We start from the raw sequence: 15,550 nt of genomic DNA, 5'->3' as shown, positions 1-15,550 counted from the left end.
CCTTGATTGCGAAAGAGGCTTCATGGTTGCCGTATGGTTCCGGTGGAAGAGAGAAAAACTAACCGCATCGTCGGCAGAGAGTGTGCGTCTTGTTGTGACGCTTACCAAAGCTGGAGGTACCCTTCGCTACACGCAGGAACAACAGTCAGCCTCAGTGCGAAACATCACCAACAGGAGCAGAGAGTCTCGTTGTATCCCATCTTCTTCCCCTTGTATCTCGCGCAGCATCTTTCGAAAAACGGCGAGCCGGGTCGTAGCTTGGGATCTCGAGACGGCGAGCAGGAACAGTAAAACGTACTCATCTTGGCGGTCGGTGGTGGTTAGGCGTGAAGTTGGGGATGACGATTCACGAATTGTTAATTTGGGGGAGAGCAACGCCTTTTTCGCGGTGGAGTGTCGAATTGCCAGCCCTAATTTTTGCGTGGGAGTGGCGTGGGCCAGTCGCCCGTCTAAACCACGTGATGATACCCTCTCGTCTATGCACGTGATATCGCTTCTTTTTCTTATCTTAATCTCTAGCTTAGTAAGCACTGCGAACTACTTGCTGGTGTGCTCCTTAGCTGGGCAACTGGGATTCAGTGTGCAGCTTCCCAATGATATTTGAGCTTGCATTGTAAGTCTGCATTGCTTTTCGCTTTACATTTGACATGATCCCAATTCCTCCAACGACATCTGCAAAAATCACCACAAGTATTCGGCTTTTTGAATAGTGTTCATATGTCAATACCCGTGGTATTTATGCATGTGATAACGACTGGCTGAGTAGAACAAAAGACTAATATACATGTAACCAGACTCGCTAGAAATCATTCATCTGCTCTTGTCGGTAACTCGATATGAAAATATCGCTCATGGCTATGGGAAGTGATATCGTCTAAAGATCGACACGATTCCGTCATTAGGTATCTCTGATGCCAAAAGTCAATCCCAATGGAAAAGGAAAACAAAAAACAAAAATCGAAAACCAGCAACAAACTCAAAAGCTCCTTTGAACTCCATCCTAATCCAACCCAGGTCATCAAGACAATAAATCCCCCCCAGCAGCGCGACATAGAGAGGCACACATATATGAATATGCAAATATATGGATGCCATACCAAAATCCCAGTTCCAACATTGCTTCCATTCTCAACGCCGTACGTCCAGCTAAACACCGTCTTTTGTTGCCTTCATATCGTCAATCGTCCAATTTTCTTCCTCTTCCTCTTCTAAGGCCACTGCGCCGGTCCAATTTTCTGACCAGGAAGTACGTGCTTGGAGATTGCAGTACCTTGGAAATCCATGGTTTGCACGGCGCCATCGTTGCCCCACCATCTGGGACTGTTCATGTTGGTCAAGTACAGGGTGAAGAAGATGAGCAACGTGGATATGATGAGACCGCAGTCCAGCGCCGCCGAGAGAATGTAGTTGTACTGCAGCCACCAGCCGGTGTATCGCCGCCTGATGAAGTAGTTGAAAACGATGCCGGCAATTCCCCAGCAGAGATAGATGTTGACAGTCGCGGGAGGGAGCAGGCCGGTGCCTCCGAAAATGACGGGGGAGCTGACATAGCGCCAGAAAGACTTGGGCCAGCGGCGAGCCAGCAGCCAAGTGGCAACGGGCGTGATGGCTCCAACAAGCCAGAACCATTGCAGGGAGGCATAGAGAGCTCCGTGGCTAAAGATGCGAGCGGGACCAATGGCGCCCCAGATGATTGAGGCCGTGTAGAAGACGCGGCCACCGGGACACGTATAGTTGTTCTCTTGGTCCAAATCACAGACGTTGGGGATGTGGCCCAGAGCCCAGTTCATGACGGCAATCTGCACAATGGCCGACCACACGGAGGCCAACAGCTGGGAAGTGAACATGACACGAGGCGGCACCTTCATGTAGTGGCCAAGCTTCAGGTCCTGGGCAAAGTACAACGCCTGCGCCATGGAGATGTAGCCATAATTCTTGAACATCATCATGGCAAGAGGCCGGCCGGGGACCATGTATCCAATGATGAACTCGGTGAGGACGTTGAGACCGAGCTGGATGTTGGTGATGGCCTGGATGATGCCAATGGGAATGAGCCATACAATCGGAAGCAGTAGGCAGACGACATAAGCCCACACAGGGAAGCCGGTATCCCAGCCAGCGACGATGCCGAAGGAAATGGCAACCATGCCAACGAACAGCGCTGCGCAAGTTCTTTTCGTTAGCATCACGACTTGGCATGGCGTATCAAGATGAGTACTCGGAAGAGTAAGGACATGACATACCCGCATACCACCAATCCTCCGCATCTCGGTACTTCTTCATCAACCGCATGTGGACATCATCCTCCTGGTGACGGGCCAGCTTGAACTGACCCCAGATCTCTTTGCCGTGGTAGAGAGCAACGTGGATGAGCACGGCGGCAACGGCAGCAAACGACAGAGCATAGGCGAGAGCAAACTGGGTCGGCAAGAACAAGGGCGAGTACTCTTTATACGCCGTCTCATTGAAATTCAAGTCGTTTCCGAGGATTCGCGAAACGTTGTAGACCTGGCCAAGGTTGTCGTATGACTCGGAAGATTGGACGGGGAAGTAATCGGAATACCAGGTGCCGCTAAAGTGAATACCCATGGAGATGACGACGAAGAAGACGATGATGCCACCGAGCACGTTGGCGATGGCATGGAAAGGAGGGATCAGGGGCGAGCCCAGGAAGCCGCTGTAAACAGACCAGTCGAAGGAGGTGGGCATCAATCCGTATCCGTGGGAGGGACCAAAGATCTTCTGGACGACGACGTTGTTTGGGGCAATCCAGCAAACCCACGCAAAGGAGGACAAGCCCTTGAAGATCCAGCCGGGGAACCAGAACCAGATGAATGCGCCGAACCCGACGATGAGGAAGAGCTTGTAGCGGCCGATGGACCAGCCGTTGGTCTTTGATGGATCCGATGGCGAGTGGTCGTGCAAGCTGTAGAAGAGGGCGACGTTGACCAGGTCGGCGGGCCAGATCATGGCGGCAGGCCAAACCAAGAAGCGACGGGCCAAGCCAGCGAGGCCGTATCCAGTACACAGGGTAGTGATGCCGAAAAGAAGCTGAAACGCCCAGCCGAAATCCTGCTTATAAAAGAGGCGCTGGGCAAGCAAGACGTCGGTCGCATAGAGCACACCACCGCCATAGGCAGCCTAAGAAGGAGGGGATCAGTTACGCTGGACAGGGCAGACATTGATTGCGCAAATGATACTCACGTTGGACATGGCAACGATGATGACGTGCTCCTTGTGGTTGAACTTGCCGGGCCGGAGGTTGAACTTGATGCCAAACAGATTCCATTCCTTGTCGGGCATGATCAAATCCCAGCCGCGACCGATGGGATAGGCGATGAGCTGGATGACATACGTCGTGATGGCGACGCTCGGGTTGCGAAGCGAGAAGAGCATGTTGACTCCAGAGCCGACGGTGCAGAGAACCAAGCCGATGACCCAGGCGCGGATGGTGTTGGCAGGGACGTCGACATCGTAGTTTCGAACAACAGCTCGCACCTATAAGAGAGAGAGAGAAAAGATTCATCCATCAGCTTACACGGCCCTCGACTCACGCATACAATCATTCATCCAGCTCATGTTGATGCTCTCCTCCATCTTCATCTCATGGTTGAATCATGCATACCTCGGGATAAGGACTGTTGTCTTCCATGAGCGCATGCTCAATCTCGATGCCCTTCTCGGCATTGCCAGTCGCAATAGCAGCGTCGACATCGTTGAGGTCGTCGATGGGCAGGTTGGGGTCGAGCTTGTGTGCCTTTTCAAACTGCTGGAGATGCTGAAGGTGTTGCATGCCGGGCAGATCTTGCTCCAGAGGGCCGGGGATCGGAGTGATCTCCTCCGGCTCATGGCGCCGGCGGAAGATGGACGGCAACATGTCGACTGTGAGAAACCGGGTCATCGTCAGTTGCTTTTTTTTCCCTGCTGTAACTGGCGTCGCTTTTATCGCCGTGGCCCGTCTGGTCGTCGACAGATGGAACGAGCCGAGTCGAATCGAATCGGGCGGAGTCAAGTCTGTGTGACTCGCACTCTCTCGCTCGCTCACTCTCTCTCTCTCTCTCTATTTTTCTCTTCGGTGAGGAAGGATTTGTAGAGAGGGTGGGAAGAGAGAATGAGTGCGACGACCTTGCAAAAACACCAGCAGATAGTCGCTGGGACGCTAACCCCATGGGCTGCAATACAGCACATCTACGCCCTGCCAATCAAAAAGGCCCGTTGGTGAGCGCCATACTGGCTGCTCTCACGAGTCCAGCCGACCAGGCATGGCTCCATCTTGATAAATTCCCCGCCAAAACATGGGCAGTGTGGCTCGAGACCAGACCGAGACAGAGACGGCGCAGCACAGTGCGCAGCTAGCCGTCCAGCCCCTGTCGGTTCCTGTCATCCACCATGTGCCAAACATGTGCCAGAAGAGAAGAAGGGCGTTCCTAAGCAGCCAAGGCTTGGGCCAAGGACGCTCGTTGGTTGGCTGGAGCGGTGCCAATTGCCTGATAACCTGCTCTTCCTGGAGTCAACGGCGTGCGAAGCCAAGAACCTTCCTAATGGACCATAGCGCCGCGGCTGGACTCTGGAGACAGTCTGAACAAGGCGCGGGAGCACGGAGAGCGGAGGGCGAAAACATTCATTGCACAGAATCCACGCAAGCCGAGAGAATTCCATCGAGGATTGTTTGGTTGCCGGCCTCCAACTCCTCGGCCCCGGATGTATGTGCGTACTCGATCGTCACAGGAAGGATGCTCGGAGTCAATGTCAGATCAACACCTTGACCGCCTGTACTCACACCATCACCAACAACAACACAGCACACACGCAGCCGAGCCACAAGTACTGAGTACTCGCATGTGCCTTGTTGCAAGTTGCTTGCCGTGCCGAGCTGCGAGGCGCAAAATAGTCTGTTTTGCAATGTGGCCAGCCAATGATGCAGCCAAGGGGGCCGCCTAGCCTCACTTGCCTCACTGCCCCAGGGTGACAAGGCCCTTATCTCTTCCCCCTCGCATGGCGTTATTTCTGGCTTGCAATCGCGAGAAGCTGAATGGGAAATAGCCGGGCATGCCATTTGCTAGCCCAAGCCCAAAAAGCATCTTATCTCTCTGAAATCCGATCTCGGGACCCCAGATTGCGTGGACTTGCAACATACAGTATTCGCACCAAGCAACTGCTTCGATGCTGAGAGATTTTAAAATTCTCTTCTCCGCAGAGCAAAAGACCAAAGACGAAGCGAAGCCGAGCTTCCCTTCCAATCTTTTCTTCTCGACAAAGCCCGTCCCGTTTGGGCAACCGGAGCTGCATACGGTACGAATCCCGCGAGGGCGGCACGGTATCGCCCTTCACGCCTCGTTTTTCTCTCGTCTCACCCATTTTCCAAACGAGAACGCGAGCCATGACCCGTCTCATGCGAATTCCTTACTCGTACTGTACAGCAACGCACTAACCAGGCACACACAGCCAAGCCAAGCCGCCTCCCCGACCGTGTGCAGACGCCACAAAGAGCGAAAATTCTCAGCTGCGGCATCCCCCTGCAAACTCGGAGTTCTGGGCCCGCCCTCTGATGCCATCTCCGCCTCGCTGTGCAGACGATACAGTTTATCTCGTCCCTGGCCCGTTGAAGCCCATCGTCGTGTCAACGCCATGGTCAAATCCTCTTCCGCGCTCTCCTCTCAACCGTGACAGCTTCAAACAACGACGAGACGCTCCCTCCCCGATTTGCTGACCATCCAGGTTGTCTGTCGCCTGTTTGTGCTCCGCTCCGCCACCCGACAGTGTGGAACTTTTGACGCGGACCGGCCAAGGCAAACAGAAGTTCCCTCTTCCGGCGCCGTTTTCCCTCTTACATACGAGTATACAAGCAGGTAGGCGGCTACAGCCCTTTTGACACAGCGGCTTCTCTTCTGGGGGAACTTGATTCAGGGCACTTTTGTCTCGGTTTTTGAGTTTTCCCTTTTGGCTGTTTCAACCTTTTAAATTTTCTCGTCTCTTTCTTTTTGCCACGGAGCGGGATGCTAGTAGTTTGTTAACCCAAGGGCTCCATTCGCTGCCGATCTCCCCACGAGGCTATCAGAGCCCAAAGTTCAAATCTTTTTTTTTTTCTGTTCTTTATCAAGCTTACCTAGATCTTCACCGAGGTGCTACAGCACAGGCGTGATGGTCTGGTGGGCCCAAATCGCTCTCTAGGCATGACACCTACTGTCGATTCATTTATCGCATCTTCATCGCCATTCTCACTGCTTGATTTTTCTTTTTTTTTCCTTGTCACAACTCAATGTGTAGCATCGAGATGGGAACATACATTCCACTAGACGCCAGCAAGGGACAAAAACCCTTGTCCATGCCAGGAATATGAGACGCAGTAGCATAGGCAACCGACTACCGCACACCCCGCTGCCGCAAACGATCCTCTTCTTGTCGCTTTGTACAAAGTGCTGGTGTCACCTGCAAAAGTCCGAGCAAGAGTGCTTGCCCGGAAGTGCATCCTGAGAAGAGTAAGATCGCAGAGTGGAGAGAGCTGCAATGCTACCGAAAGTCTGAGTACGAGTATGAGAACTGTCACAGATACGGAGCAACAGGCATTATGCTCAGTGGAAGCAGCCAATTGTACTCCGTAGACGACAACATATCGGAGCCATTGCCCTGTCCCTCTAATGCTCCCTGTCTAGCACTTTCTGATGACAAGGTTTCTGTTTTTCATATTTCCCCGAGTATTAGGTGTTGGAGTTCATATTATGGATATGGAATACAAGCAGCTGCTTCTAGCACGCTGGAAATTGGATATAAAGGTAAGGAGGGGATCAAGAAAGAGATGGGGGGGGGGAAGCGTCCGCAAGACACCACCACTACAGTGGATTCAAGTCGGCGACGTGGCCCAACGAGACATTCCAAAGCGTCGTCCTTCCGTGTGTAACCTCGTCCCACTCTTCCGACGCAAAGATCCCCCTTGCGTACTCTTGCACTCTCTCCGTCAGCAAGTCCTGTCGGCTCACGTCCATCAGCCGCGCTATCAGTGCCGTAGCATGCGCATCCAGTATGGTTGGCTTGTCTCCAAAGATCCAAAGTTTCCCCCGGTGCTGCTCGAGGATTGTGTCAAGTTCTTGCACAAAGCCGCGAGCCTTGGCTTCAACATCCGCGATGCTAGCAGGCGTGAACATGCTGTTGTGGAACAGATCGTGACTAGAGAGACTGTTAACACCATTCCCGTATAATTGATCAAGGTTCACATAGAACAAAACTTACAAGACACTCTTCATTTCCAGTGCTCTGCGATGGCGCTCGGTTAAATCCTTCCTCTCCAGCAGCTCGGCCGCTCGATTGAGAATGCCGTGCTTCCTTTCGTCGGGCCCAATCGTCAGAGTCATGGCATGAAAGCTGTACAGCTTTTCCATCATCTCCTGGATCATTTCGCGATGGCAGTCAGGAATAAGTTCTGGTTGTTTCTCACACAACCATTTAGAGATGTCATAACTATCTGTGAGTGGTGATGCAAGCCCAGGCGCTGTCAGTGCTGGCACCTGCTTTCAGTGTCAGCATCTCACATCACTCTCGTCAGATGTCCAAACAGACACGATCCGATATTCATATTCTGGATGACTAACCCGGCCTCTTGAGTTCACCGAAGTGAGGTAGAGCTCTGAATAGTTCTCTTCTCTGTGGAGATTCACCAGCCTGATTTCAACTTTTGGCGCCGTCTCTGAATTCAGCCGTCTCCCTAGTACGAGACCAAATCGCACCATGAGTGAATACAGAGAAAACGGGAAATAGTGAAGAACATAGACGTCGTTTTCGGCTGCCATCTTGTCCTTGTTGATAGGCAAACAGATCGGCTGTGCTGTGCTGTAAACAACGACTCGACCAGGACTGATGCCGGCACCGACAAAAGCAATCTTGGGGGCGAGCTGGAGCTTGTAGTTGACAAACAGTCCAGACAAACGACGACAGTTCAATGGTTTTATATCTTGGAATGGTTGAATCAATAACGAGGGGTCCGTTGCCGGCGGATGCCTCTGATATGGAGTTGAATCAACCGGTCGCGTGTGGAGCCAAAACCCCCGGACCGGCTACGCCGTCGCGTTCACGATCGGGCGCCGCTCCTTGTCCCTGCTCCCTCAGCTGCGCCTCACTACGCCTCAGTCTCACCGAGATTTTCAATGCCATTGTCTCGTTTCCCATGACGAAATGCGCCATTACCCGGCGGCCCTTTGAGATCTGGGGCAATTGCATCATACGGCGACGCTCTTCTGTCGATTTTGTTTCTCTGCCTCTTGTTGGCCGCTTTTGCAGCGTCAGTTTAGTCATTGTGGCCAACGGTGGGTTTGATGGCACAGCTTGGTCCCGCATTTCCTCAATGGCGATACAGGCACGGAGTACGCCCTTTGCGAAATAATTGGAGCGAGGGAGGGAAGGTTCAGAGACCACCAGGGAGTATGTATATCAATAAATCCCCGATGGTGAGCATTAATTGCCCAGCATTTCCATCTAGGGACCTCCCCCGTTTGGGATAATGTTCCTCACGGCCCCTTGTCTTCCACGATTATCGACATCCCACGATTGAGAGAAGCATGACCAAGCTCGATTGATTTATCCACTTGTTGGAGGGTGTTCCCCAACAGCCGATCACGATCTGCAGGTCATGATGGCATTAGTCCCACGGATCGTGTTTTGCTGGGTCATGATCAGCATCCAATAGTTTTCTCTTCTCCAATTTTTGGCTTGCAATATAGTTTGTTAATAATGGATATTGCTTTTCATCTGTCTGTGCAATGTTTTGTCAGAGCAGTAGCTCATATATGTCCAATTGTCGCTTCATTTCAATCCAGAGACAAATTAAGCCAGAATAGATGGCCCATTGGCGATGCTCAGAACCAAGGGAGGCTCCGGAAAGGGCGAATTAGGACAGAATCGACAACCGCTCAGAGCGTGTAGAGGAAGATGCTGAAGCCTCTTGAGAGTTTAGCCGTATCACAGCCATACGCAGGCGCCAATTCCGCCCATCTGGTGTCAGACGACCTCGACAAATGCGATATTATGCGATATATCAGGTCCCATTTCTGTGAAAAGAATAAATCCTGTATAGAGTCATCTTCATCGCTCCGTAGCTTAGTTTGAAGAACTCATAAATCAGAGTCGGAGATCTAGATTGAAGACATATGACCAAGTCACGGCCTTGATTGGATCGTGGCGAGCGAAACAACTCTCAGCGATATTCACGATTTTCTGTGTTCGCCAGAGTGTCATGCAATGTCTACTGCATGTCTCATCGTACACTCTGAATAGAGTTGGAGTAAGGGGGCCAGCAAGTTCTGTTCAGGTTGGTATATATGAAACGAGCCCGAGGTATTATGTCCCAAATCGTTACACGTGAAGGTATTGGAGATTTTTGCCTTCGAGATTTTTTGTCTTCGAGATCTCTTGTCTTTGAGACTTCTTGTCTTCGAGATTCTTTGTCTCTGTCCTTAAGCTTTCTTGTCTTTAAGATTTCTTCTTTTGTCCCATCGTGATAGATGAAAGCCAGTAACGAATCCCAGGAGTTGGACAGCTTCGAGCCAGTTGACATTCGACATTTATGGTGCCACTAGAGCCTTCCGCTCGCGGCATCCTTTCATGTTATATTAGCTCTATCGTGGAGTTTTCAGGTCCCTCTGGGCATCTTGTTTCGCAATCATCGTGCCGGGAAACACTCTCAAAACAACACTCAGCGTGAGGATCGAGTTTTGGATGAGCCAGAGTTGCTTGTATCCGTGTTGCACATAGAAAGGAACCCGAAACTTCGCCAGAAATCCATCGTGAAACAGAATAATTGGAAAGAAACAGCCGGGAAGCAGGATAGAGGATGAGAAAACGATCGGGAAACATAACCATTGATGCATGGATAAGAGAAGACGGCATGATGAGCCTGTTGCGCAGAGACTCACGTTATAGAGCTCACGAGTTTCGGCCATACGAAGCATTTAAATAAGACGGAATCACGACCACTCTTTTGTGATTGAGCGAAACTCTTGGCTCTGAGACAATGGCCGAAGTTTGGTTGTTGTCGGCGATCAAAACAAGTTGTAGCCATCGACTGGGTAGGCGACACCATCATATACATCACAGAGGGCAAACACTCATTAGATCTCTCATTAGTAGAGGTCCGTCCTCAAAACTCATATCTTGCGTAGGGAAAAGGTTGTCGTTGTTGCCATAGGAGGAGGCTGTGGTCGATAAACTTTACCATTGGATGGCTGGCGGAAGTGTTCGCTGAGTTGCGTAAAGACGAGACTCAGACATCAGGAGCGTATGATACCCTGTAGTGCGGTTGTACATCATGAAGCTATCCACGGTAGCGAAGCCTTTTGGTCCGCCTGAGTCTTGTAAACAAAGGTGGTTTTTCCCTAGGAGTTCAGCCTTAAAATTGCATCCCATGACTATTTCGGATCCGAGACCAGAAGAGCGGTATCGCGTAGGTTACAGATGTAGTTACCAACGGTGAGTTGCTTCAAAGGTCCTTCAACGCGGGTGTTGAAAGTGCCAATACCAATGCCAGTGCCAAAGCACCACTAGATGGGTTTTTGGCCGGCCTGTCGACCAATACGCAGGATCAGATCTAACACGGGCCAGCGTACAACTTGGTAGATCATAGAAGCGGCTGAGGATCCTAGGTGATCGACAGGGGGAGCCGCTTTTCTCCCCTGGGTCTTTTCAAGGGGTTGCGTACATATGTACTTGTATAGCCAAGCTTGCCAATACAAGCAGATATGCACCATTGTGCTCTGTGAAAGCAGTCATTTGTGGTGTGTCTTGCCAGCAGTCAATGGCAGAGGCAAGACGAGGCTGAGCAGGGTTCATGTTATGGCAGCGCTCTTTTGCAACGAGAACCGCCTACGACCAACATATGTGGCATTATCAAATATATTTCCCGTCGACTGAATGTGTGTCTCTCTCAATCTGTCTTCCCAGCTTCCATGAGCCAAGTTGCCGAGTGGGAGATTTCCGCATGGCATGCACGATAGCGAGCACACTCCGTCGCTAAGCCAAGGGAAGCCATCAATCACACGTGCTGCTCGGTGGTAATGCTCCGGTATCCGCACTCCGGACGGATGTACTCGTACGAGTGTAATACTATACGTGTACTCGGTGCTCCGTACAACAAGCAATTGCATCAAATAGGCAGTACGAGTGTCCTGACCACGAATGATAAGGAAACGCACCCTGGTCCAGCCTCGGGCCGGGCAATGGAGACGGGTAATGGAGACGGGTAAGGCAGGCTGTGTTTTCTCCGTGTCGAATTCCGTACCTGCATGTGCATGTGCCTGCCGCCATCCAAGGAAGAAACGAGTAACGCACCGGCACCAGCACCAGCACCAGCACCGGCACCAGCTCAGAGGCCCCGTGGCCCCGTAGCGCGAGCCCGCAGCAATGCCGGCAAATGAAGAAACTGTCGTCATGAATTGGACAAGAGGCAACCAGCCGGTCACTTTGCTCCCGTAGCCTGTGTCATGTAGAGTGGATGCTCCATGGCAAGTGTCCGACAGAAGGGCTGTCAAAGGTGGCTGGTCTCGAGGATTTCAGGGGGCATCTCGTGGTGGATGCGTCGCTTTGCCTGTTTTGCACATGGTCGCTGGATCGAAATCGATCTAAGCAGTCCCGGGCCAATTGACAGCGCATTGACTCGACTGTGCTGTTCTGATGGATCTTTGCTGTGGCTCCGTTGCGGTCCTCTTTTGCGTTGGTTTAGGCGAAGAGAATTCGACAAGCTGTTGTCCTCTTTACCAGGTAGGTATCAGGTGGCTGTAGCTTTGTACCTAGGTATGGAGGTAGGAGGTACTGCTACTAAGTAACTCGCCATGTAACTTTGTATTTTTTTTTTTCTTTTTCTTTCCTTTCTGTGTGCCCTGGTAACGTGCTACGTTGCACTTTCCAGCACCACCACCACCTCCTCCTTCTTCTTCTTGAAAACGCACCCCCGTGCAATGGATTGATTCAACTACCTTGGCTGGCAACTGCCAATGGCAGCTTTGGAATGAATCCCGCTGGCCAGGTGCAAACAGGCTCTAACGAGATCCTGCCAAGCTCGCATGCATGCATACATGTATTCGATATTACAGGTCATCCCGTCCACTGAGAGTACAGCATCCCGCGCCCTTATCAGTTGACACTTGGCGCGCACGACGATTGCAATTTCAGGTGTGCTAATTATAAAGAGAGACAACACCCCTCGCCTTGAGAGTACAGAGTACAGAGTAGCTGGTGCTAGTAAAGTCAAGTTACAGACCTATGATGCCATGGACGGCTGACGACTCCCGAGCTAATGCACGTCTGTTGAAACGGCAATTTCCTCTTTCCCAGTTTTTATGCGGGGGCCGCGCAAGACTCAAGCGTTCGGGGTGCTGAGGATTGCCGACTACTGGTAGGTACCAAAGGGAGGTAGGTATAGTACTTGCCGCTCGTAAGATTTCCCACCAAGATGCTTGTACTCGTACCTTTCCATGACGACGATGGCATTGCGCTGCATTTCGTAATTGTCCCTTGGTCTTTTACGAGTACCTTATATACATGCACCTAATAGGGGGCAGAGCCTTTTACGCTCAGCCTTGTGATGCTACAACCGGGCAGGACCTGCTCGGGCTCGAGGCACAAACTTTGACTCCGCGAATACGCACAAGAAGTTTTTTTCTCTCTCTTTTTCCTTTCCCACTTTGCTCAGTAGCCGAACGCGGCATGTGAATGGAGATGCTGTGGCTTCTTCCGGCCTCTCCGTGAAATGTCCCCACTTCAAGGTACCAAACCAAACAGACTGCAACAGGAACAAGCAAGGCTCCGGAGTTTGGGCGGCGTAAAAAAAGAATAGAAGAAGAAAGTAAAGCCACGGAGCGCCCCAAGCGGCTAATTGACTTGTAGAAACTTCAAACTAGGCGCTCCTCAACAGCCTCTCCCCTCTCTCCATCTCCCTCCCGTGTCTTGTGCCCTCTTCCCTACCGAAGAGCAGGGGCTTGAGAATTGGGGCGTGGGTGGATAAGGCTCCAATTCGTCGAGAAGCTGACTGGAAAAGAATGCAATCTTGGAAAGCTTATCCCGTCTTACGGACAGCCCTGCATCAATACTAACAAAATGGCTGTGGATGTTTTAAACTCCCCAGAGCCAACTACCTTAGTACCTTTTATCTCCTAAAGGACCAAGGTAGCGTCGAACAAGTTGTACTCGTACATAGCAGGTGACGAATCCGTCGGGAAGGATCAAAATTCAATACAGCTGCGCTCCTGATTGGCCCAGCGGAGAGAAAACCCCGCGAATGCGACGCTGTTGGTGCTTGTATCTGTACTTGTCAACCACATGCGGATGCCGCTGGAAAATGCAATGATTAAAAATTGAATGAGCATGGACTGGTTTTTCTCTTTCGGAAGCAGCCGTGCCCAAGATAATGAAGCCCCAAAGCGTCGAGCGCCCTGGTGACTGCGCGAGGTCGATGCAGTACTCCCGGTATACGTGGTGCTCGTGTCACTTTTATGGCCGAATGAGGCTTGATTTTGAGGAAGCGGGCCGTCGCTAGAATGTCACCAAGAGGTGGCGTGCGGTGTAACCGGCCATTGTTGCGGCGGTTGTTTTTTAGTGCCCGCGCCTCCTGGTGACGCGCTGGCAAAAAAGTCAATTCGTAAAATTGCTGCATGTGGCACCGCATACTACCTACTTGTACATAATCTAACGTCGAATTGGGTGCTAACGGCTAGGTATGTCGGTGCAAATATCAATTTGAAGATGATATCTGAACTTGCCTTGGTGATGCATTCCATCAATGCGTTGATGGTTTTTTTTTAAAGTATAGAGTAGAGAAAGTTGCGCCTTGGCAGCTGTGAAGCATTCATGGACAGACCGGTACGTGCACATGCATCTGCATCAACTGCTAGCTTCTTTAAACAGACTGCCACAAATAACAACTTGAAGAGGATTCGGCACAGAGCAAGTATACACTACATAGGTACTTCCACTATGGCTTCAGACAGGTTGGCAATAAATGCTCAAAATTCTATATTTACCCCTCATACAAAACATGATGCCATGATAACGGAATATATATATATATATATATAATACACCGCAGTTGGCGGAGTTGAGTACCTAGGTTGTTGGGAGTGAGTGGTGCTTGTGTGCGGTTGCGCCCCCGTCTCCAGCGCATGGACAGCATACTGTACTCGTAAGCTCATGACCTCGTATCGTATCTGATTAGCAGGACTCGTATTCTACGCCTCGCAGGAACCCATTCAATTTGCTTTTGACTATATCATGCTCGTACAAACTGTGTCCTCCCTTTCCTTCATTTCCCCCGCCGCCATCTTTCTCATTCGTTCCGCAGACTCGGACTCGACTCGAGCCTCTCCCTCTAGCGCCCTGTTGCCGTCCGCATTTCCGAGGGCGGCTGATGTCGCGAGACTTCCACTTGGGGCAGCTCTTTTTCTAGTATTTGACTGCGAGCTGACAGGCAGGCTCCAGGCCTCGATCACGGCTGCAGCTGTGCATTGCCGGTGACCCACGCTTGAGATTGAGCCGTCCATCTGTTTTTGATCTCTTACAGGTACAGGTACGGGTACGGCAACGGCGCAGCACAGCATGCTGATCTCTGCGGCAGTCGAGTACGAGTACTGATTTGCTGTTGGCTACCTACTACTAACCTAGGTGCTGCTACCTGAAGAGGGCAGTGTGTTGAACGACAGCAGCGATTAGGCACACATCTGCGGATACATTAATTCGGCCTCGCACCGGCCAGCAAAAGCCTCCGAGTCTGTTGGGCTGGGGACCGTCGTCCATCTGCTGCCACCTACGAAGCCCATCGCGATAAGAGGTACATGTAGCCTTGGCCAGCACACTCCACGCCTTGTCTCCTGTATACCACCTACCTACCTACACTATTCACGACCTCACGCCGCCCTGGCTTGAGCAATACAGATACAGGTACCTGTACGAGTACCACGGGCAACATTGAATTAAAATAGGGGATCCAAGGAGACCCGTCCAGGCTCCCCCCTGACGCCGCAGCTCCCGAGGCATGCTGGAATCCTGTGTTTGTGCTAGCATTGATCCAATTCCGCGCGGCCGAGGGCTCCGCAACACGCAAACGTCCGAGTACAGGTACGTACTTGCAGGTGCACTGCGTGCACGCCCGATCTTGGAATTAGGCAGTGGCCGGCAAGACATCAATTGACAATCCGGCATACATTGAACACAGTACGACTCTTGGCCTCATTGTTGCCAGCGCTTAAGGCAGGATTACCTAGTAGGTACTCTGCAAGTGCTGTACGGAGTAAGTAGCACATGTACGAGTACATTGTTGGCAGTTCTTGGTACGTTCCTGTTCAGTGTCGTACCATCTGCACGGCTGGCTTTGCATTCGTTCTTTTTTCTCTCTCCCTCCGAGTAGGATCACGAAATCCTTTTCAACTTTTTCTTCCTCTTCTTCATCTCTCCCTCTTCTCTGCTTTGCTCTGCCCTTTGCCTTCCCCCTTTTCATTCGGCGTTGAGTTTTCCAAGAGGGGACAAAAAAACATTGTCTTGGTCTGCGCCACATCCTTCCAAGCATTATCGGTATCAC

The 15,550-nt window shown here is 51.4% G+C and overlaps 3 protein-coding genes across 3 annotated transcripts; 1 reads left to right on the top strand and 2 right to left on the bottom strand.

Moving 5' to 3' along the window:
• Window positions 1-1,208: 1,208 nt before the first annotated feature.
• Window positions 1,209-3,877, bottom strand: Triagg1_7280 (uncharacterized protein; the record flags this gene model as incomplete). Its single annotated transcript, XM_062901998.1, has 4 exons — window positions 1,209-2,161; window positions 2,244-3,141; window positions 3,205-3,498; window positions 3,626-3,877. 4 exons carry the CDS (start codon window positions 3,875-3,877, stop codon window positions 1,209-1,211), a joined length of 2,397 nt encoding a protein of 798 aa, XP_062753856.1.
• A 1,286-nt stretch (window positions 3,878-5,163) lies between these two features.
• On the top strand, window positions 5,164-5,667 carry Triagg1_7279 (uncharacterized protein; the record flags this gene model as incomplete). Its single annotated transcript, XM_062901997.1, has 1 exon — window positions 5,164-5,667. The coding sequence occupies one exon, from the start codon at window positions 5,164-5,166 to the stop codon at window positions 5,665-5,667; it is 504 nt and encodes a 167-aa protein (XP_062753855.1).
• A 1,163-nt stretch (window positions 5,668-6,830) lies between these two features.
• Triagg1_7278 (uncharacterized protein) lies at window positions 6,831-8,286 on the bottom strand (the record flags this gene model as incomplete). Its single annotated transcript, XM_062901996.1, has 4 exons — window positions 6,831-7,164; window positions 7,228-7,502; window positions 7,587-7,994; window positions 8,038-8,286. 4 exons carry the CDS (start codon window positions 8,284-8,286, stop codon window positions 6,831-6,833), a joined length of 1,266 nt encoding a protein of 421 aa, XP_062753854.1.
• Window positions 8,287-15,550: the final 7,264 nt, after the last annotated feature.

Source organism: Trichoderma aggressivum (assembly GCF_033847375.1).
Source record: "Trichoderma aggressivum f. europaeum strain CBS 100526 chromosome Unknown scaffold_031, whole genome shotgun sequence".
Classification (NCBI taxonomy): Eukaryota; Fungi; Ascomycota; class Sordariomycetes; order Hypocreales; family Hypocreaceae; genus Trichoderma; species Trichoderma aggressivum.
Note: the sequence above shows the minus strand (reverse complement) of the source record. Positions and strands in the feature narration are given on the sequence as shown.